Source organism: Cnephaeus nilssonii (assembly GCF_951640355.1).
Source record: "Cnephaeus nilssonii genome assembly, chromosome: 24".
Taxonomy (NCBI): Eukaryota; Metazoa; Chordata; class Mammalia; order Chiroptera; family Vespertilionidae; genus Cnephaeus; species Cnephaeus nilssonii.
This window is the reverse complement of record NC_137095.1, coordinates 12,001,093-12,025,629: the sequence shown is the minus strand read 5'-3', so window position 1 is coordinate 12,025,629 and position 24,537 is coordinate 12,001,093. Positions and strand designations below refer to the sequence as shown.

The following is a 24,537-nucleotide window of genomic DNA, read 5'->3' as shown; positions in this document are numbered from 1 at the left end:
GGTAGGCGTCTTCCCACAGAGACCCGGATGGAGCCAGGCTGAGTACACTAGACTAGACTAGACTAGACTAGACTATAGTATGATGTTGATGGTAGGCCTCTTACCTCAGAGCCCAGGATGGAGCCAGGCACACTACACTAGACTAGACTAGACTAGAGTGTGAGGTTGGTGGTAGGCGTCTTCCCACAAAGCCCAGGATGGAGCCAGGTAGACTACACTACACTAGACTAAACTAGACTATAGTATGATGTTGGTGGTAGTCCTCTTACCTCAGAGCCCAGGAAGGAGCTAGGCACACTACACTAGACTAGACTAGACTAGACAAGTGTGTGAGGTTGGTGGTAGGCGTCATCCCACAGAGCCCAGGATGGAGCCAAGCAGACTACACTAGACTATAGTATGATGTTGGTGGTAGGCCTCTTACCTCAGAGCCCAGGAAGGAGCCAGGCACACTACACTACACTAGACTAGCCTAGACTAGACTAGAGTGTGAGGTTGGTGGTAGGCCTCTTACCTCAGAGCCCAGGATGGAGCCAGGCACACTACACTACACTACACTAGACTAGACTAGACTAGACTGGAGTGTGAGGTTGGTGGTAGGCGTCTTACCTCAGAGCCCAGGAAGGAGCCAGGCACACTACACTACACTAGACTAGCCTAGACTAGACTAGAGTGTGAGGTTGGTGGTAGGTGTCTTCCCACAGAGCACAGGATGGAGCCAGGCAGACAAGACTAGACTAGGCTAGACCAGACTAGAGTGTGAGGTTGGTGGTAGGCTTCTTCCCACAGAGCCCAGGATGGAGCCAGGCAGACTACACTACACTAGACTAGACTATAGTATGATGTTGGTGGTAGGCCTCTTACCTCAGAGCCCAGGATGGAGCCAGGCACACTACACTACACTAGACTAGATTAGATTAGACAAGACTAGAGTGTGAGGTTGGTGGTAGGCGTCTTCCCACAGAGCCCAGGATGGAGCCAGGCAGACTACACTAGACTAGACTAGACTAGACTAGACTAGAGTGTGAGGTTGGTGGTAGGCGTCTTCCCACAGAGACCCGGATGGAGCCAGGCAGACTACACTAGACTAGACTCGACTAGAGTGTGAGGTTGGTGGTAAGTGTCTCCCACATGCCCAGGATGGAGCCAGGCAGACTATACTAGACTAGATTAGACTAGACTAGATTAGAGTGTTAGGTTAGTGGTAGGCGTCTTCCCACATGCCCAGGATGGAGCCAGGCAGACTACACTAGACTAGATTACACTAGACTAGACTATATTATGAATTTGGTGGTAGGCCTCTTACCTCAGAGCCTAGGATTGAGCCAGGCACACTAGACTAGACTAGACTAGACTAGACTAGAGTGTGAGGTTGGTGGTAGGCGTCTTCCCACAGAGCCCAGGATGGAGCCAGGCAGACTACACTAGACTAGACTAGACTAGACTAGACTAGAGTGTGAGGTTGGTGGTAGGCGTCTTCCCAAAGAGTCAAGGATGGAGCCAGGCACACTACACTAGACTAGACTAGACTAGACTAGACTAGAGTGTGAGGTTGGTGGTAGGCGTCATCCCACAGAGCCCAGGATGGAGCCAAGCAGACTACACTAGACTATAGTATGATGTTGGTGGTAGGCCTCTTACCTCAGAGCCCAGGATGGAGCCAGGCACACTACCCTAGACTAGAGTGTGAGGTTGGTGGTAGGCGTCTTCCTACTTGCCCAGGATGGAGCTATGCAGACTACATTAGACTAGACTAGACTAGACTAGAGTGTGAGGTTGGTGGTAGGCCTCTTACCTCAGAGCCCAGGATGCAGCCAGGCACACTACACTAGACTAGACTAGACTAGAGTGTGAGGTTGGTGGTAGGCGTCTTCCCACAAAGCCCAGGATGGAGCCAGGTAGACTACACTACACTAGACTAAACTAGACTATAGTATGATGTTGGTGGTAGTCCTCTTACCTCAGAGCCCAGGAAGGAGCTAGGCACACTACACTAGACTAGACTAGACTAGACAAGTGTGTGAGGTTGGTGGTAGGCGTCATCCCACAGAGCCCAGGATGGAGCCAAGCAGACTAAACTAGACTATAGTATGATGTTGGTGGTAGGCCTCTTACCTCGGAGCCCAGGAAGGAGCCAGGCACACTACACTACACTAGACTAGCCTAGACTAGACTAGAGTGTGAGGTTGGTGGTAGGCCTCTTACCTCAGAGCCCAGGATGGAGCCAGGCACACTACACTACACTACACTAGACTAGACTAGACTAGACTAGAGTGTGAGGTTGGTGGTAGGTGTCTTCCCACAGAGCCCAGGATGGAGCCAGGCAGACTAGACTAGACTAGGCTAGACTAGACTATAGTATGATGTTGGTGGTAGGCCTCTTACCTCAGAGCCCAGGATGGAGCCAGGCACACTACACTACACTACACTACACTAGACTAGACTAGACTAAACTAGAGTGTGAGGTTGGTGGTAGGTGTCTTCCCACAGAGCACATGATGGAGCCAGGGACACTACACTAGACTAGACTAGACTAGAGTGTGAGGTTGGTGGTAGGCGTCTTCCCACAGAGCCCAGGATGGAGCCAGGTAGACTACACTACACTAGACTAAACTAGACTATAGTATTATGTTGGTGGTAGTCTTCTTACCTCAGAGCCCAGGATGGAGCCAGGCACACTACACTAGACTAGAATAGAGTGTGAGGTTGGTGGTAGGCGTCTTCCCACAGAGCCCAGGATGTAGCCAGGCAGACGACACTAGACTAGACTAGACTAGACCAGACTAGAGTGTGAGGTTGGTGGTAGGCGTCTTCCCACAGAGTCAAGGATGGAGCCAGGCAGACTAAACTAGACTAGACTAGACTAGACTATAGTGTGAGGTTGGTGGTAGGCCTCTAACCTCAGAGCCCAGGATGGAGCCAGGCACACTAGACTAGACTAGACTAGACTAGAGTGTGAGGTTGGTGGTAGGCCGCTTACCTCAGAGCCCAGGAAGGAGCCAGGCACACTACACTACACTAGACTAGACTAGCCTAGACTGGACTACAGTGTGAGGTTGGTGGTAGGCGTCTTCCCACAGAGCCCAGGATGGAGCCAGGCAGACAAGACTAGACTAGACTAGACTAGACTAGACTAGAGTGTGAGGTTGGTGGTAGGCCTCTTACCTCAGAGCCAAGGATGGAGCCAGGCACACTACACTACACTACACTACACTACACTACACTACACTACACTACACTAGACTAGTCTAGACTAGAGTGTGAGGTTGGTGGTAGGTGTCTTCCCACAGAGCACAGGATGGAGCCAGGCAGACAAGACTAGACTAGGCTAGACCAGACTAGAGTGTGAGGTTGGTGGTAGGCTTCTTCCAACAGAGCCCAGGATGGAGCCAGGCAGACTACACTACACTAGACTAGACTATAGTATGATGTTGGTGGTAGGCCTCTTACCTCAGAGCCCAGGATGGAGCCAGGCACACTACACTACACTAGACTAGATTAGATTAGACAAGACTAGAGTGTGAGGTTGGTGGTAGGCGTCTTCCCACAGAGCCCAGGATGGAGCCAGGCAGACTACACTAAACTAGACTAGACTAGACTAGACTAGACTAGAGTGTGAGGTTGGTGGTAGGCGTCTTCCCACAGAGACCCGGATGGAGCCAGGCAGACTACACTAGACTAGACTAGACTAGACTAGACTATAGTATGATGTTGATGGTAGGCCTCTTACCTCAGAGCCCAGGATGGAGCCAGGCACACTAGACTTGACTAGACTAGACTAGACAAGTGTGTGAGGTTGGTGGTAGGCGTCATCCCACAGAGCCCAGGATGGAGCCAAGCAGACTAAACTAGACTATAGTATGATGTTGGTGGTAGGCCTCTTACCTCAGAGCCCAGGAAGGAGACAGGCACACTACATTAGACTAGACTAGACTAGACTAGAGTGTGAGGTTGGTGGTAGGCGTCTTCCCACATGCCCAGGATGGAGCCAGGCAGACTATACTACACTAGACTAAACTAGACTATAGTATGATGTTGGTGGTAGGCCTCTTACCTCAGAGCCCAGGATGGAGCCAGACACACTAGACTAGACTAGACTAGACTAGAGTGTGAGGTTGGTGGTAGGCGTCTTCCCACATGCCCAGGATGGAACCAGGCATACTACACTAGACTAGACTAGACTAGACTAGACTAGAGTGTGAGATTGGTGGTAGGCGTCTTCCCACAGAGCCCAGGATGGAGCCAGGCACACCTCACTACACTAGACTAGACTAGACTAGACTAGAGTGTGAGGTTGGTGGTAGGCCTCTTACCTCAGAGCCCAGGATGGAGCCAGGCAGACTACACTAGACTAGACTATAGTATGATGTTGGTGCTAGGCTTCTTACCTCAGAGCCCAGGATGGAGCCAGGCACACTACACTACACTACACTAGACTAGACTAGACTAGATTAGAGTGTGATGTTGGTGGTAGGTGTCTTCCCACAGAGCCCAGGATGGAGCCAGGCAGACTACACTAGACTACACTATAGTATGATGTTGGTGGTAGTCCTCTTACCTCAGAGCCCAGGATGGAGCCAGGCACACTAGACTAGACTAGATTAGACTAGAGTGTGAGGTTGGTTGTTGGCGTCTTCCTACTTGCCCAGGATGGAGCTATGCAGACTACATTAGACTAGACTAGACTAGACTAGAGTGTGAGGTTGGTTGTAGGCGTCTTCCCACATGCCTTGGATGAAGCCAGGCAGACTACACTAGACTAGACTAGACTAGACTATAGTATGATGTTGGTGGTAGGCCTCTTACCTCAGAGCCCAGGATGGCGCCAGGCACACTACACTACACTAGACTAGACTAGACTAGAGTGTGAGGTTGGTGGTAGGCGTCTTCCCACAGAGCCCAGGATGGAGCCAGGTAGACTACACTACACTAGACTAAACTAGACTATAGTATTATGTTGGTGGTAGTCTTCTTACCTCAGAGCCCAGGATGGAGCCAGGCACACTACACTAGACTAGAATAGAGTGTGAGGTTGGTGGTAGGCGTCTTCCCACAGAGCCCAGGATGTAGCCAGGCAGACGACACTAGACTAGACTAGACTAGACCAGACTAGAGTGTGAGGTTGGTGGTAGGCGTCTTCCCACAGAGTCAAGGATGGAGCCAGGCAGACTAAACTAGACTAGACTAGACTAGACTATAGTGTGAGGTTGGTGGTAGGCCTCTAACCTCAGAGCCCAGGATGGAGCCAGGCACACTAGACTAGACTAGACTAGACTAGAGTGTGAGGTTGGTGGTAGGCCTCTTACCTCAGAGCCCAGGAAGGAGCCAGGCACACTACACTACACTAGACTAGACTAGCCTAGACTGGACTACAGTGTGAGGTTGGTGGTAGGCGTCTTCCCACAGAGCCCAGGATGGAGCCAGGCAGACAAGACTAGACTAGACTAGACTAGACTAGACTAAAGTGTGAGGTTGGTGGTAGGCCTCTTACCTCAGAGCCAAGGATGGAGCCAGGCACACTACACTACACTACACTACACTACACTACACTACACTACACTACACTAGACTAGTCTAGACTAGAGTGTGAGGTTGGTGGTAGGTGTCTTCCCACAGAGCACAGGATGGAGCCAGGCAGACAAGACTAGACTAGGCTAGACCAGACTAGAGTGTGAGGTTGGTGGTAGGCTTCTTCCAACAGAGCCCAGGATGGAGCCAGGCAGACTACACTACACTAGACTAGACTATAGTATGATGTTGGTGGTAGGCCTCTTACCTCAGAGCCCAGGATGGAGCCAGGCACACTACACTACACTAGACTAGATTAGATTAGACAAGACTAGAGTGTGAGGTTGGTGGTAGGCGTCTTCCCACAGAGCCCAGGATGGAGCCAGGCAGACTACACTAAACTAGACTAGACTAGACTAGACTAGACTAGAGTGTGAGGTTGGTGGTAGGCGTCTTCCCACAGAGACCCGGATGGAGCCAGGCAGACTACACTAGACTAGACTAGACTAGACTAGACTATAGTATGATGTTGATGGTAGGCCTCTTACCTCAGAGCCCAGGATGGAGCCAGGCACACTAGACTTGACTAGACTAGACTAGACAAGTGTGTGAGGTTGGTGGTAGGCGTCATCCCACAGAGCCCAGGATGGAGCCAAGCAGACTAAACTAGACTATAGTATGATGTTGGTGGTAGGCCTCTTACCTCAGAGCCCAGGAAGGAGACAGGCACACTACATTAGACTAGACTAGACTAGACTAGAGTGTGAGGTTGGTGGTAGGCGTCTTCCCACATGCCCAGGATGGAGCCAGGCAGACTATACTACACTAGACTAAACTAGACTATAGTATGATGTTGGTGGTAGGCCTCTTACCTCAGAGCCCAGGATGGAGCCAGACACACTAGACTAGACTAGACTAGACTAGAGTGTGAGGTTGGTGGTAGGCGTCTTCCCACATGCCCAGGATGGAACCAGGCATACTACACTAGACTAGACTAGACTAGACTAGACTAGAGTGTGAGGTTGGTGGTAGGCGTCTTCCCACAGAGCCCAGGATGGAGCCAGGCACACCTCACTACACTAGACTAGACTAGACTAGACTAGAGTGTGAGGTTGGTGGTAGGCCTCTTACCTCAGAGCCCAGGATGGAGCCAGGCAGACTACACTAGACTAGACTATAGTATGATGTTGGTGCTAGGCTTCTTACCTCAGAGCCCAGGATGGAGCCAGGCACACTACACTACACTACACTAGACTAGACTAGACTAGATTAGAGTGTGATGTTGGTGGTAGGTGTCTTCCCACAGAGCCCAGGATGGAGCCAGGCAGACTACACTAGACTACACTATAGTATGATGTTGGTGGTAGTCCTCTTACCTCAGAGCCCAGGATGGAGCCAGGCACACTAGACTAGACTAGATTAGACTAGAGTGTGAGGTTGGTTGTTGGCGTCTTCCTACTTGCCCAGGATGGAGCTATGCAGACTACATTAGACTAGACTAGACTAGAGTGTGAGGTTGGTTGTAGGCGTCTTCCCACATGCCTTGGATGAAGCCAGGCAGACTACACTAGACTAGACTAGACTAGACTATAGTATGATGTTGGTGGTAGGCCTCTTACCTCAGAGCCCAGGATGGCGCCAGGCACACTACACTACACTAGACTAGACTAGACTAGAGTGTGAGTTTGGTGGTAGGCGTTTTCCCACAGAGCCCATGATGGAGCCAAGCAGACTACACTAAACTAGACTAGACTATAGTATGATGTTGGTTTTAGGCCTCTTACCTCAGAGCCCAGGATGGAGCCAGGCACACTAGACTAGACTAGACTAGACTAGAGTGTGAGGTTGGTTGTAGGCGTCTTCCCACATGCCCAGGATGAAGCCAGGCAGACTACACTAGACTAGACTAGACTAGACTAGACTATAGTATGATGTTGGTGGTAGGCCTCTTACCTCAGAGCTCAGGATGGAGCCAGGCACACTAGACTAGACTAGACTAGACTAGAGTGTGAGGTTGGTGGTAGGCGTCTTCCCACATGCCCAGGATGGAGCCAGGCAGACTACACTACACTAGACTAAACTAGACTATAGTATGATGTTGGTGGTAGGCCTCTTATCTCAGAGCCCAGGATGGAGACAGGCACACTACATTAGACTAGACTAGACTAGAGTGTGAGGTTGGTGGTAGGCGTCTTCCCACATGCCCAGGATGGAGCCAGGCAGACTACACTACACTAGACTAAACTAGACTATAGTATGATGTTGGTGGTAGGCCTCTTACCTCAGAGACCAGGATGGAGCCAGGCACACTACACTAGACTAGACTAGACTAGACTAGAGTGTGAGGTTGGTGGTAGGTGTCTTCCCACATGCCCAGGATGGAGCCAGGCAGACTACACTAGACTAGACTAGACTAGACTAGAGTGTGAGGTTGGTGGTCGGCGTCTTCCCACAGAGCCCAGGATGGAGCCAGGCACACCGTACTACACTAGACTAGACTAGACTAGACTAGAGTGTGAGGTTGGTGGTAGGCGTCTTCCCACAGAGCCCAGGATGGAGCCAGGCACACCTCACTACACTAGACTAGACTAGACTAGACTAGACTAGAGTGTGAGGTTGGTGGTAGGCCTCTTACCTCAGAGCCCAGGATGGAGCCAGGCACACTACACTAGACTAGACTAGACTAGACTAGACTAGACTAGAGTGTGAGGTTGGTGGTAGGTGTCTTCCCACAGAGCACAGGATGGAGCCAGGCAGACTAGACTAGACTAGGCTAGACCAGACTAGAGTGTGAGGTTGGTGGTAGGCGTCTTCCCACAGAGCCCAGGATGGAGCCAGGCAGACTACACTACACTAGACTAGACTATAGTATGATGTTGGTGCTAGGCCTCTTACCTCAGAGCCCAGGATGGAGCCAGGCACACTATACTACACTAGACAAGACTAGACTAGACTAGAGTGTGAGGTTGGTGGTAGGCTTCTTCCCACAGAGCCCAGGATGGAGCCAGGCAGACTACACTAGACTAGACTATAGTATGATGTTGGTGGTAGGCCTCTTACCTCAGAGCCCAGGATGGAGCCAGGCACACTAGACTAGACTAGACTAGACTACAGTGTGAGGTTGGTGGTTGGCGTCTTCCCACAGAGCCCATGATGGAGCCAGGTAGACTACACTACACTAGACTAAACTAGACTATAGTATGATGTTGGTGGGAGTCCTCTTACCTCAGAGCCAAGGATGAAGCCAGGAACACTACACTAGACTAGACTAGAGTGTGAGGTTAGTGGTAGGCCTCTTACCTCAGAGCCCAGGAAGGAGCGAGGCACACTACACTACACTAGACTAGCCTAGACTAGACTAGACTAGAGTGTGAGGTTGGTGGTAGGTGTCTTCCCACAGAGCCAGGATGGAGCCAGGCACACCTCACTACACTAGACTAGACTAGACTAGACTAGACTAGAGTGTGAGGTTGGTGGTAGGCGTCTTCCCACAGAGCCCAGGATGGAGCCAGGCACACCTCACTACACTAGACTAGACTAGACTAGACTAGAGTGTGAGGTTGGTGGTAGGCCTCTTACCTCAGAGCCCAGGATGGAGCCAGGCACACTACACTACACTAGACTAGACTAGAGTGTGAGTTTGGTGGTAGGCGTTTTCCCACAGAGCCCATGATGGAGCCAAGCAGACTACACTAAACTAGACTAGACTATAGTATGATGTTGGTTGTAGGCCTCTTACCTCAGAGCGCAGGATGGAGCCAGGCACACTAGACTAGACTAGACTAGACTAGACTAGAGTGTGAGGTTGGTGGTTGGCGTCTTCCTACTTGCCCAGGATGGAGCTATGCAGACTACATTAGACTAGACTAGACTAGACTAGAGTGTGAGGTTGGTTGTAGGCGTCTTCCCACATGCCCAGGATGAAGCCAGGCAGACTACACTAGACTAGACTAGACTATAGTATGATGTTGGTGGTAGGCCTCTTACCTCAGAGCTCAGGATGGAGCCAGGCACACTAGACTAGACTAGACTAGACTAGACTAGACTAGAGTGTGAGGTTGGTGGTAGGCGTCTTCCCACATGCCCAGGATGGAGCCAGGCAGACTACACTACACTAGACTAAACTAAACTATAGTATGATGTTGGTGGTAGGCCTCTTATCTCAGAGCCCAGGATGGAGACAGGCACACTACATTAGACTAGACTAGACTAGACTAGAGTGTGAGGTTGGTGGTAGGCGTCTTCCCACATGCCCAGGATGGAGCCAGGCAGACTACACTACACTAGACTAAACTAGACTATAGTATGATGTTGGTGGTAGGCCTCTTACCTCAGAGCCCAGGATGGAGCCAGGCACACTACACTAGACTAGACTAGACTAGACTAGAGTGTGAGGTTGGTGGTCGGCGTCTTCCCACAGAGCCCAGGATGGAGCCAGGCACACCGTACTACACTAGACTAGACTAGACTAGACTAGACTAGAGTGTGAGGTTGGTGGTAGGCGTCTTCCCACAGAGCCCAGGATGGAGCCAGGCACACCTCACTACACTAGACTAGACTAGACTAGACTAGAGTGTGAGGTTGGTGGTAGGCCTCTTACCTCAGAGCCCAGGATGGAGCCAGGCACACTAGACTAGACTAGACTAGACTAGACTAGACTAGAGTGTGAGGTTGGTGGTAGGTGTCTTCCCACAGAGCACAGGATGGAGCCAGGCAGACTAGACTAGACTAGGGTAGACCAGACTAGAGTGTGAGGTTGGGGGTAGGCGTCTTCCCACAGAGCCCAGGATGGAGCCAGGCAGACTACACTACACTAGACTATAGTATGATGTTGGTGCTAGGCCTCTTACCTCAGAGCCCAGGATGGAGCCAGGCACACTATACTACACTAGACTAGACTAGACTAGACTAGATTAGAGTGTGAGGTTGGTGGTAGGCTTCTTCCCACAGAGCCCAGGATGGAGCCAGGCAGACTACACTAGACTAGACTATAGTATGATGTTGGTGGTAGGCCTCTTACCTCAGAGCCCAGGATGGAGCCAGGCACACTAGACTAGACTAGACTAGACTACAGTGTGAGGTTGGTGGTTGGCGTCTTCCCACAGAGCTCAGGATGGAGCCAGGTAGACTACACTACACTAGACTAAACTAGACTATAGTATGATGTTGGTGGTAGTCCTCTTACCTCAGAGCCAAGGATGAAGCCAGGAACACTACACTAGACTAGACTAGAGTGTGAGGTTAGTGGTAGGCCTCTTACCTCAGAGCCCAGGAAGGAGCCAGGCACACTACACTACACTAGACTAGCCTAGACTAGACTAGACTAGAGTGTGAGGTTGGTGGTAGGCGTCTTCCCACAGAGCCCAGGATGGAGCCAGGCACACCTCACTACACTAGACTAGACTAGACTAGACTAGAGTGTGAGGTTGGTGGTAGGCCTCTTACCTCAGAGCCCAGGAAGGAGCCAGGCACACTACACTACACTAGACTAGCCTAGACTGGACTAGAGTGTGAGGTTGGTGGTAGGCGTCTTCCCACAGAGCCCAGGATGGAGCCAGGCACACCTCACTACACTAGACTAGACTAGACTAGACTAGAGTGTGAGGTTGGTGGTAGGCCTCTTACCTCAGAGCCACGGATGGAGCCAGGCACACTACACTACACTACACTACACTACACTAGTCTAGACTAGAGTGTGAGGTTGGTGGTAGGTGTCTTCCCACAGAGCACAGGATGGAGCCAGGCAGACAAGACTAGACTAGGCTAGACCAGACTAGAGTGTGAGGTTGGTGGTAGGCTTCTTCCCACAGAGCCCAGGATGGAGCCAGGCAGACTACACTACACTAGACTAGACTATAGTATGATGTTGGTGCTAGGCCTCTTACCTCAGAGCCCAGGATGGAGCCAGGCACACTACACTACACTACACTAGATTAGATTAGACAAGACTAGAGTGTGAGGTTGGTGGTAGGCGTCTTCCCACAGAGCCCAGGATGGAGCCAGGCAGACTACACTAGACTAGACTAGACTAGACTAGACTAGAGTGTGAGGTTGGTGGTAGGCGTCTTCCCACAGAGATCCGGATGGAGCCAGGCAGACTACACTAGACTAGAGTAGACTAGACTATAGTATGATGTTGATGGTAGGCCTCTTACCTCAGAGCCCAGGATGGAGCCAGGCACACTACACTAGACTAGACTAGACTAGAGTGTGAGGTTGGTGGTAGGCGTCTTCCCACAAAGCCCAGGATGGAGCCAGGTAGACTACACTACACTAGACTAAACTAGACTATAGTATGATGTTGGTGGTAGTCCTCTTACCTCAGAGCCCAGGAAGGAGCTAGGCACACTACACTAGCACTAGACTAGACTAGACAAGTGTGTGAGGTTGGTGGTAGGCGTCATCCCACAGAGCCCAGGATGGAGCCAAGCAGACTACACTAGAGTAGATTACACTAGACTAGACTAGACTATAGTATGATGGTTGTAGGCCTCTTACCTCAGAGCCCAGGATGGAGCCAGGCTCACTACACTAGACTAGACTAGACTAGAGTGTGAGGTTGGTGGTAGGCGTCTTCCCACAGAGCCCAGGATGGAGCCAGGCAGACTACACTACACTAGACTATCTAGACTACACTAGACTATAGTATGATGTTGGTGGTAGGCCTCTTACCTCAGAGCCCAGGATGGAGCTAGGCACACTACCGTAGACTAGACTAGACTAGACTAGAGTGTGAGGTTGGTGGTAGGAGTCTTCCCACAGAGTCCAGGATGGAGCCAGGCACACTACACTAGACTAGACTATAGTATGATGTTGGTTGTAGGCCTCTTACCTCAGAGCCCAGGATGGAGTCAGACAGACTACACTAGACTAGATTACACTAGACTAGACTAGACTATAGAATGATGTTGTTGATAGGCCTCTTACCTCAGTGCCCAGGATGGAGCCAGGCACACTAGACTAGACTAGACTAGAGTGTGAGGTTGGTGGTAGGCGTCTTCCCACAGAGCCCAGGATGGAGCCAGGCAGACTACACTAGAGTAGATTACACTAGACTAGACTAGACTAGACTATAGAATGATGTTGTTGATAGGCCTCTTACCTCAGTGCCCAGGATGGAGCCAGGCACACTAGACTAGACTAGACTAGACTAGAGTGTGAGGTTGGTGGTAGGCGTCTTCCCACATACCCAGGATGGAGGGAGGCAGACTACACTAGACTAGACTAGTCTAGAGTATAGTATGATGTTGGTGGTAGGCCTCTTACCTCAGAGCCCAGGATGGAGCCAGGCACACTACACTAGACTAGACTAGACTAGACTAGACTAGAGTGTGAGGTTGGTGGTAGGCGTCTTCCCACAGAGCCCATGATGGAGCCAAGCAGACTACACTAGACTAGACTATAGTATGATGTTGGTTGTAGGCCTCTTACCTCAGAGCCCAGGATGGAGCCAGGAACACTAGACTAGACTAGACTAGACTAGACTTGACTAGACTAGAGTATGAGGTTGGTGGTAGGCGTCTTCCTACTTGCCCAGGATGGAGCTAGGCAGACTACACTACACTAGACTAGACTACAGTGTGAGGTTGGTGGTAGGCATCTTCCCACATGCCCAGGATGGAGCCAGGCAGACTACACTAGACTAGACTAGACTAGACTAGACTAGAGTGTGAGGTTGGTGGTAGGCATCTTCCCACAGAGCCCAGGATGGAGCCAGGCAGACTACACTACACTAGACTAAACTAGACTATAGTATGATGTTGGTGGTAGGCCTCTTACCTCAGAGCCCAGGATGGAGCCAGGCACACTACACTAGACTAGACTAGATTAGACTAGACTAGAGTGTGAGGTTGGTGGTAGGCGTCTTCCCACATGCCCAGGATGGAGCCAGGCAGACTACACTACACTAGACTAGACTAGACTAGAGTGTGAGGTTGGTGGTAGGCCTCTTACCTCAGAGCCCAGGATGGAGCTAGGCACACTACACTACACTAGACTAGACTATACTAGACTAGAGTGTGAGGTTGGTGGTAGGCGTCTTCCTACTTGCCCAGGATAGAGCTATGCAGACTACATTAGACTAGACTAGACTAGACTAGAGTGTGAGGTTGGTGGTAGGCGTCTTCCTACTTGCCCAGGATAGAGCTATGCAGACTACATTAGACTAGACTAGACTAGACTAGAGTGTGAGGTTGGTTGTAGGCGTCTTCCCACATGCCCAGGATGAAGCCAGGCAGACTACACGAGACTAGATTACACTAGACTAGACTAGACTATAGTATGATGGTGGTAGGCCTCTTACCTCAGAGCCCCGGATGGAGCCAGGCTCACTACACTAGACTAGACTAGACTAGACTAGACTAGACTAGAGTGTGAGGTTGGTGGTAGGCGTCTTCCCACAGAGCCCAGGATGGAGCCAGGCAGACTACACTACACTAGACTATCTAGACTAGACTAGACTATAGTATGATGTTGGTGGTAGGCCTCTTACCTCAGAGCCCAGGATGGAGCCAGGCACACTACCCTAGACTAGACTAGACTAGAGTGTGAGGTTGGTGGTAGGAGTCTTCCCACAGAGTCCAGGATGGAGCCAGGCACACTACACTAGACTAGACTATAGTATGATGTTGGTGGTAGGCCTCTTACCTCAGAGCCCTGGATGGAGTCAGGCAGACTACACTAGACTAGATTACACTAGACTAGACTAGACTATAGAATGATGTTGTTGATAGGCCTCTTACATCAGTGCCCAGGATGGAGCCAGGCACACTAGACTAGACCTGACTAGACTAGAGTGTGAGGTTGGTGGTAGGCGTCTTCCCACAGAGCCCAGGATGGAGCCAGGCAGACTACACTACACTAGCCTAGTCTAGACTATAGTATGATGTTGGTGGTAGGACTCTTACCTCAGAGCCCAGGATGGAGCCAGGCACACTACACTACACTAGACTAGACTAGACTAGACTAGAGTGTGAGGTTGGTGGTAGGCGTCTTCCCACAGAGCCCATGATAGAGCCAAGCAGACTACACTAGACTAGACTATAGTATGAATTTGGATGTAGGCCTCTTACCTCAGAGCCCAGGATGGAGCCAGGAACACTAGACTAGACTAGACTAGACTAGACTAGACTTCAGTAGACTAGAGTATGAGGTTGGTGGTAGGCGTCTTCCTACTTGCCCAGGATGGAGCTAGGCAGACTACACTAGACTAGACTAGACTACAGTGTGAGGTTGGTGGTAGGCGTCTTCCCACATGCCCAGGATGGAGCCAGGCAGACTACACTAGACTAGACTAGACTAGACTAGACTAAAGTGTGAGGTTGGTGGTAGGCATCTTCCCACATGCCCAGGATGGAGCCAGGCAAACTACACTACACTAGAATAAACTAGACTATAGTATGATGTTGGTGGTAGGCCTCTTACCTCAGAGCTCAGGATGGAGCCAGGCACACTTGACTAGACTAGACTAGAGTGTGAGGTTGGTGGTAGGCGTCTTCCCACATGCCCAGGATGGAGCCAGGCAGACTACACTACACTAGACTAAACTAGACTATAGTATGATGTTGGTGGTAGGCCTCTTACCTCAGAGCCCAGGATGGAGACAGGCACACTACATTAGACTAGACTAGACTAGACTAGAGTGTGAGGTTGGTGGTAGGCGTCTTCCCACATGCCCAGGATGGAGCCAGGCAGACTACACTACACTAGACTAAACTAGACTATAGTATGATGTTGGTGGTAGGCCTCTTACCTCAGAGCCCAGGATGGAGACAGGCACACTACATTAGACTAGACTAGACTAGACTAGAGTGTGAGGTTGGTTGTAGGCGTCTTCCCACATGCCCAGGATGGAGCCAGGCAGACTACACTACACTAGACTAAACTAGACTATAGTATGATGTTGGTGGTAGGCCTCTTACCTCAGAGCTCAGGATGGAGCCAGGCACACTAGACTAGACTAGACTAGACTAGACTAGAGTGTGAGGTTGGTGGTAGCGTCTTCCCACATGCCCAGGATGGAGCCAGGCACACCTCACTACACTAGACTAGACTAGACTAGAGTGTGAGGTTGGTGGTAGGCCTCTTACCTCAGAGCCCAGGATGGAGCCAGGCACGCTAAACTACACTAGACTAGACTAGACTAGACTAGACTAGAGTGTGAGGTTGGTGGTAGGCATCTTCCTACTTGCCCAGGATAGAGCTATGCAGACTACATTAGACTAGACTAGACTAGACTAGAGTGTGAGGTTGGTGGTAGGCATCTTCCTACTTGCCCAGGATAGAGCTATGCAGACTACATTAGACTAGACTAGACTAGACTAGAGTGTGAGGTTGGTTGTAGGCGTCTTCCCACATGCCCAGGATGAAGCCAGGCAGACTACACGAGACTAGATTACACTAGACTAGACTAGACTATAGTATGTTGGTGGTAGGCCTCTTACCTCAGAGCCCAGGATGGAGCCAGGCTCACTACACTAGACTAGACTAGACTAGACTAGACTAGAGTGTGAGGTTGGTGGTAGGCGTCTTCCCACAGAGCCCAGGTTGGAGCCAGGCAGACTACACTACACTAGACTATCTAGACTAGACTAGACTATAGTATGATGTTGGTGGTAGGCCTCTTACCTCAGAGCCCAGGATGGAGCCAGGCACACTACCCTAGACTAGACTAGAGTAGACTACACTAGAGTGTGAGGTTGGTGGTAGGAGTCTTACAACAGAGTCCAGGATGGAGCCAGGCACACTACACTAGACTATAGTATGATGTTGGTGGTAGGCCTCTTACCTCAGAGCCCTGGATGGAGTCAGGCAGACTACACTAGACTAGATTACACTAGACTAGACTAGACTATAGAATGATGTTGTTGATAGGCCTCTTACATCAGTGCCCAGGATGGAGCCAGGCACACTAGACTAGACTAGACTAGAGTGTGAGGTTGGTTGTAGGCGTCTTCCCACAGAGCCCAGGATGGAGCCAGGCAGACTACACTAGAGTAGATTACACTAGACTAGACTATAGAATGATATTGGTGGTAGGCCTCTTACCTCAGTGCCCAGGATGGAGCCAGGCACACTAGACTAGACTAGACTAGACTAGACTAGAGTGTGAGGTTGGTGGTAGGCGTCTTCCCAGAGAGCCCATGATGTAGCCAAGCAGACTACACTAGACTAGACTATAGTATGATGTTGGTGGTAGGCCTCTTACCTCAGAGCCCAGGATGGAGCCAGGAACACTAGACTAGACTAGACTAGACTAGACTAGACTTGACTAGACTAGAGTATGAGGTTGGTGGTAGGCGTCTTCCTACTTTCCCAAGATGGAGCTACGCAGACTACACTAGACTAGACTAGACTACAGTGTGAGGTTGGTGGTAGGCGTCTTCCCACATGCCCAGGATGGAGCCAGGCAGACTACACTAGACTAGACTAGACTAGACTATAGTATGATGTTGGTGGTAGGCCTCTTACCTCAGAGCTCAGGATGGAGCCAGGCACACTAGACTAGACTAGACTAGACTAGACTAGAGTGTGAGGTTGATGGTAGGCGTCTTCCCACATGCCCAGGATGGAGCCAGGCAGACTACACTAGACTAGACTAGACTAGACCAGAGTGTGAGGTTGGTGGTAGGCCTCTTACCTCAGAGCCCAGGATGGAGCCAGGCACACTACACTACACTAGACTAGACTAGACTAGAGTGTGAGGTTGGTGATAGGTGTCTTCCCACAGAGCACAGGATGGAGCCAGGCAGACTAGACTAGACTAGGCTAGACCAGACTAGAGTGTGAGGTTGGTGGTAGGCGTCTTCCCACAGAGCCCAGGATGGAGCCAGGCAGAGTACACTACACTAGACTAGACTAGACTATAGTATGATGTTGGTGGTAGGCCTCTTACCTCAGAGCCCAGGATGGAGCCAGGCACAATAGACTAGACTAACTAGACTAGACTAGACTAGACTAGAGTGTGAGCTTGGTGGTTGGCGTCTTCCCACAGAGCCCAGGATGGAGCCAGGTAGACTACACTACACTAGACTAAACTAGACTATAGTATGATGTTGGTGGTAGTCCTCTTACCTCAGAGCCCAGGATGGAGCCAGGAACACTTCACTAGACTATACTAGTGTGTGAGGTTGGTGGTATGCGTCTTCCTACAGAGCCCATGATGTAGCCAGGCAGACTACACTAGACTAGACTAGACTAGACCAGGCTAGAGTGTGAGGTTGGTGGTAGGCGTCTTCCCAAAGAGTCAAGGATGTAGCCAGGCAGACTACACTAGACTAGAGTAGACTAGACTATATTGTGAGGTTGGTGGTAGGCCTCTAACCTCATAGCCCAGGATGGAGCCAGGCACACTACACTACACTAGACTAGACTAGACTAGACTAGAGTGTGAGGTTGGTGGTAGGCGTCATCCCACAGAGCCCAGGATGGAGCCAGGCAGACTATAGGAGACTAGATTACACTAGACTAGACTAGACTAGAGTATAGTATGATGGTGGTAGGCCTCTTACCTCAGAGCCCAGGATGGAGCCAGGCTCACTACACTAGACTAGACTAGACTAGACTAGAGTGTGAGGTTGGTGGTAGGCGTCTTCCCACAGAGCCCAGGATGGAGCCAGGCAGACTACACTACACTAGACTATCTAGACTGGACTAGACTATAGTATGATGTTGGTGGTAGGCCTCTTACCTCAGAGCCCAGGATGGAGCCAGGCACACTACCCTAGACTAGACTAGACTAGAGTGTGAGGTTGGTGGTAGGCGTGTTCCCACAGAGTCCAGGATGGAGCCAGGTACACTACACTAGACTAGACTATAGTATGATGTTGGTGGTAGGCCTCTTACCTCAGAGCCCAGGATGGAGTCAGGCAGACTACACTAGACTAGATTACACTAGACTAGACTAGACTATAGAATGATGTTGGTGATAGGCCTCTTACCTCAGTGCCCAGGATGGAGCCAGGCACACTAGACTAGACTAGACTAGACTAGACTAGACTAGAGTGTGAGGTTGGTGGTAGGCGTCTTCCCACAGAGCCCAGGATGGAGCCATGCAGACTACACTACACTAGACTATCTAGACTAGACTAGACTATAGTATGATGTTGGTGGTAGGCCTCTTACCCCAGAGCCCAGGATGGAGCCAGGCACACTACCCTAGACTAGACTAGACTAGACTAGACTAGACTAGAGTGTGAGGTTGGTGGTAGGCGTCTTCCCATAGAGTCCAGGATGGAGCCAGGCACACTACACTAGACTAGACTATAGTATGATGTTGGTGGTAGGCCTCTTACCTCAGAGCCCAGGATGGAGACAGGCACACTACATTAGACTAGACTAGACTAGACTAGACTAGAGTGTCAGGTTGGTGTTAGGCGTCTTCCCACATGCCCAGGATGGAGCCAGGCAGACTACACTAGACTAGAGTAGACTAGACTAGACTAGAGTGTGAGGTTGGTGGTAGGCGTCTTCCCACAGAGCCCAGGATGGAGCCAGGCACACCTCACTACACTAGACTAGACTAGACTAGACTAGACTAGACTAGACTAGACTAGAGTGTGAGGTTAGTGTTAGGCCTCTTACCTCAGAGCCCGGTATGGAGCCAGGCACACTACATTACACTACACTAGACTAGACTAGACTAGACTAGACTAGACTAGAGTGTGAGGTTGGTGGTAGGTGTCTTCCCACTGAGCCCAGGATGGAGCCAGGCAGACTAGACTAGACTAGACTAGAGTGTGAGGTTGGTGGTAGGCGTCTTCCCACAGAGCCCAGGATGGAGCCAGGCACACTACACTAGACTAGACTATAGTATGATGTTGGTGGTAGGTCTCTTACCTCAGAGCCCAGGATGGAGCCAGGCACACTAGACTAGACTAGACTAGACTAGACCTGACTAGAGTGTGAGGTTGGTGGTAGGCGTCTTCCCACAGAACCCAGGATGGAGCCCAGCAGACTACACTAGACTAGACTATAGTATGATGTTGGTGGTAGGCCTCTTACCTCAGAGCCCAGGATGGAGCCAGGCACACTACACTAGACTAGACTAGACTAGACTAGACTAGACTAGAGTGTGAGGTTGGTGGTAGGCGTCTTCCCACATGCCCAGGATGGAGCCAGGCAGACTACACTAGACTAGACTAGACTAGACTATACTAGACTAGACTAGAGTGTGAGGTTGGTGGTAGGCGTCTTCCCACAGAGCCCAGGATGGAGCCAGGCACACTACACTACCCTAGACTAAACTAGACTATAGTATGATGTTGGTGGTAGGCCTCTTACCTCAGAGCCCAGGATGGAGCCAGGCACACTACACTAGACTAGACTAGACTAGACTAGACTAGAGTGTGAGGTTGGTGGTAGGCCTCTAACCTCAGAGCCCAGGATGGAGCCAGGCACACCTAACTACACTAGACTAGACTAGACTAGACTAGAGTGTGAGGTTGGTGGTAGGCGTCTTCCCACAGAGCCCAGGATGGAGCCAGGCACACCTCACTAGACTAGACTAGACTAGACTAGAGTGTGAGGTTGGTGGTAGGCCTCTTACCTCAGAGCCCAGGATGGAGCCAGGCACACTACACTACACTAGACTAGACTAGACTAGACTAGAGTGTGAGGTTGGTGGTAGGCGTCTTCCCACAGAGTCAAGGATGGAGCCAGGCAGACTATACTAGACTTGACTAGACTAAACTAGACTAGACTATAGTGTGAGGTTGGTGGTAGGCCTCTTACCTCAGAGACCAGGATGGAGCCAGGCACACTACACTACACTAGACTAGACTAGACTAGAGTGTGAGGTTGGTGGTAGGTGTCTTCCCACAGAGCCCAGGATGGAGCCAGGCAGACTACACTAGACTAGACTAGACTAGACTAGACTAGACTAGAGTGTGAGGTTGGTGGTAGGTGTCTTCCCACAGAGCCCAGGATGGAGCCAGGCAGACTAGACTAGACTAGACTAGACTAGACTAAACTAGAGTGTGATGTTGGTGGTAGGTGTCTTCCCACAGAGCCCAGGATGGAGCCAGGCAGACTACACTAGACTAGACTAGACTAGACTCGACTAGGGTGTGAGGTTGGTGGTAGGCCTCTTCGCACAGAGTCCAGGGTGGAGCCAGGCAGATTGGACTAGTGTTGAGTAGTGGAGATGAGATGAGATGGATGCATGTAGTTTTCTATCCGCAGAAATATCAAAGAATACCGTGCACACTGCTTTTCCGTCCAGTCCCCCGTTTCCCTGCTCTTTTAGATAACCATCTATTGCTTTTCCATATTCTAGTTGAATCACACACCTCTACTCTAACCCACACTGTCCTAGAACACCTGGTATAGTGTGATTTCACATTAGTAGTGTTAGGCCAACACTCACCTTTGATTTTCTTCTTCGTCGATGTCTCACCTCGTTATTTTCATATACAACCAGGTCCTTAGGGCTTGGGCATCACTCCTGTGACCGTGACCTACGGAGTATCTGAGAGCTGGCATTAACTGTGGTCACAGCTTGCACAGCATCTGCCTTTTCAAATGACCGGTTGTTGCTGCCCATCATGGTGTCAAGTATGGAGTTTGCAAGTTCCCAGCTCAGAATGAAAAGGATTCTGAGCCCCGCTCTCATCCAGGGAGGGGCAGCTGACAATAGGTGCTGGTATTTTTCATCTTAAACTCCACAGCAGCGCATTTATATGTGTGTGTGCATGTAGCCACGTGGGACCTCTGTGTGTGTGTAGACCCCCACGTAGTTGTCATGTACTCTTTCAACTTCTGGTCCTTTATGTCTCTCAGTTCATTCACTGGAATGCACTCACACTCTAGGATCCCCTATGCACAGCTGGGTGCCTCTTTGCTTTTCCCTCTGCAAGGATGCCCTCCCGGAGTGACCCCCACCCCCTGCAGTCTGACCAGGACGGGTGTGGTCGCCCCCCTGGTGCAGATGAGGAAACTCAGGCACAGAGGCTCAGAGCAACTTACCCAGGTGTGACCCGCAGGCAGAGGGCAGAGCTGGGGTTCAAGCTCAGGTCGTTGGCCGCCCCACAGGGGCGCCTTGGAGCCCCAGCTGTGACCTGGCCCGGCTCCGTCCCCCAGGCCGTGGGAGCCAGACACTGAGCGTTCTCTTCCCTCCCAGGCTTCATCCCCCCGCCTCTCATCTTCGGGGCCGGCATCGACTCCACCTGCCTGTTCTGGAGCACGTTCTGCGGGGAGCAGGGCGCCTGCGTCCTCTACGACAACGTGGTCTACCGGCACCTGTACGTCAGCATCGCCATCGCGCTCAAGTCCTTCGCCTTCCTGCTCTACACCACCACGTGGCAGTGCCTGCGGAAGAACTATAAGCGCTACATCAAAAACCACGAGGGCGGCCTGAGCACCAGTGAGTTCTTTGCCTCTACTCTGACCCTAGACAACCTGGGGAGGGACCCTGTGCCCGCCAGCCAGACGCATAGGACAAAGTTTATCTATAACCTCGAAGACCATGAGTGGTGCGAGAACATGGAGTCCGTTCTATAGTGACTCAGGGGGCGAACTCTGTATAGCAATCAAAGGGTCATTTTTCCTACAAAAAAAAAAAAAAAAGAGAAAAAAGGTTTCCAAAAACCACACGCACACGCACACACATACACACACACAGGACCTTTATCCTTTTCTCCACATCAGAGCCAGACGGCCTTCAGAATGAGGAGAGCTTGGGACCACGTGTCTGACGCGTGACCTACCTGCTGGGCGCAGGGCCTGCTCTGGGACGCCAGCGCGGGGTCTCAGGATGCCGACAGCTGCAAGCAACGGGCACTGCCAAGTTCAGGGAACAGTGGTGGCCAGCTCGGAGGACGGACGTTCCTGAACACACATACAGCATACAAACAAGAGACAACTCTTTTTAAAGAAAGTCTACTAAAAACCACATGTTGACAACACGGCCAGGATAAGCACTAGTGACACCCCCGGGCCCCCCTTCCCGTGGGGGCGGGGGACCCGCAGGCGGGAGGAGGGGGCCCCCCCCTCTAACCTTCGCAATATGGGTCACTGTGTAGACGCCTCACCCAGTCTGCCTGTGGTTCAAGGCCCGCGCGCTCAGCGATGCTAACGGGTGATCCGTGTGGAGTCTGTAATTGGCACCTCTCACCAGCTCCATTTCCACGTTCACGCCGAGGGCCCGCGGGGCCGGGTGCAGGGCCAGCACCTCGCCTGCCCCCGGAGCGCCTCCCAGTGGCGGGGCCCCCGCCCCGCAGAGCGACCTCAGGAAGCAGGGGCCTCGCTGGCTATGACTGGCTTCTCTCAGAGCCGGTGAGGCCCAGCCCAGCCCAAGTCATTTGCTTACATTTGCCAAACATTTTGCCATTTTTTAAAAAAAAATCCTGCAATGCCTACGGATTTCAACCTGTTGTCTGTATCACCCTCCAATACTATTTTTAACGACTTCCGAACCTGTGTTGCCCGCCAGGCTCTGACACGGTTCTTAGGCCGGATTTCCTACGCTGGTTGCTTTCACTTTCTCCCTTTTTTAATGCACCAAAAATATAATGTGATTCAAGGGATGAGATGAATCTATGGTAATTTTTTTTATCATTTTATCCTCATTCGGACAGTCCGCAAAAACGAGAACATACAGTGTGTTACACGTAGAAAAAAAATGCTTGAAAAGAGCGTGGCTCTGCGGCCGCCTCTGGAAGAGCCGCATCGGAGACAGAGGGAGGGCCCTGTGTGTGCGCTCCGTGTCCCATGAGGAGCCCCGGCAGCCCGTGGAGGAGACACGCGTGGGTGCGGGCCATGTGTATGTGCTCTGGGGCGAGGACACAGCGAGGCCCCAGGTGTGTGGCCATGAATAAGCCCACAGGCTCCTGGACGCTACCGCACGTCCGGTACACAGTGTCAGTGCGGTTCTCAGGGGCGCCCCTGAACTCAGAGGTGCGTGCGTGTGCGTGTGCGTGTGTGTGCGTGTGAAGTGACAACCTCGAACAGCTCACAGCAGCCCTGTCACTGTCTGGGGTAGAGTCCTGGGAAGACCTCTTGCAGCAGGAGACTGGGCCTGGGGGGCCATTCCCAGAGTGGTCGTGACACGCACAGCCCGTGTACTGACCTGTCCTCCTTCCTCGGTGACCTGGTCCAGGCTGACCTTGACCCTGGCCAGGACCTCAAAGGTTGGCTGGTTGCTTTGCTCTTCTGCCTCAGGCACATAGTTGCAGTCACACAGAAGGAAAAAAAAAGGTTAAAGAAAGAATTGGGGAGAAAGGGGTGCTATGCCCATTTTTTAACAGGAACTGCACCAGGGGCGGTTTGAGGGACAGCCCAGGCAGAGAGCTGGTGCGGGGCGCGGGGTCCGCTGGCGGGGCGCGGGGTCAGCTGTCTGGGGCAGGATGCTTCCGAAACGGCCTTTTCCCCTAGAGCGTGCCCGTCTGTCCTGGTTCACACTCGTCGATGTGTAACCAGCAAAAGGTTGGGTTGTTCTCCAGCGAATTCCTAAAATCTAACGTGGCTCAAAAAATGTGTCCACACTCTGAGCAATCGTCAAGGCATTTCATGTTCAAACTGCGCTGCCAGCTGCTGCCGTGTGTATGCGTTTTGGGGGACACCCTGCGTACGCGGTCACCCCGGAGGCCCTGCGACCACGCTGTGCAGCTGGGGGTTTTGTCTGGCAAGCGTGTTGCGGATGGGTCGCCGCCCCCTCGGGTACCACACGGCTGCCCACGCTCAGCGCGCACACGGGAGCCCCGTGACCTGGCGTTTCACAGAGCTGTTGGCTGCTGCTGCTGCTTTTTTGAAAGTTTTGAAAACTCCTTGCGTTTTGGATTTTTCCCCTGCGGTTTTAGGATGAATGGGAGCAAAGGCGAACAACCCCAGACTCGGCATTAGAACCACTGGGTAGAAATGTAAAGGGCCAGCGTGTCGCCTCTGAGAATTCCAGTTCCTCAGACCCTGGAACAGAGAGCCCAGCGTAGCGTACACGGTTCTCTTTGTGCTGCAAAGAGCCACGGTCATACACTGCCAGCCCAGCCCTCGGGTGTCTGTCTGGTTTCGAGTGGTATTTCTGAATGGAAAGATTTC

The 24,537-nt window shown here is 51.5% G+C and overlaps 1 protein-coding gene across 3 annotated transcripts in view; it reads left to right on the top strand.

Annotated features, from left to right (window-relative positions):
• The window catches only part of SLCO3A1 (solute carrier organic anion transporter family member 3A1), a 251,011-nt gene that overhangs the window by 221,215 nt on the left and 5,259 nt on the right, over positions 1-24,537 (top strand). The window contains exons 10-11 of one of the 3 annotated variants that reach the window (XM_079763898.1): positions 21,626-21,868; positions 22,153-23,023. In XM_079763898.1, coding sequence (XP_079620024.1) covers positions 21,626-21,868; positions 22,153-22,199 — 290 coding nt within the window. In that variant the 3' untranslated portion in view covers positions 22,200-23,023. Of the gene's footprint in view, positions 1-21,625; positions 23,024-24,537 lie in introns of those variants that run through there. The other 2 variants (XM_079763897.1, XM_079763896.1) reach the window with 2 other exon arrangements.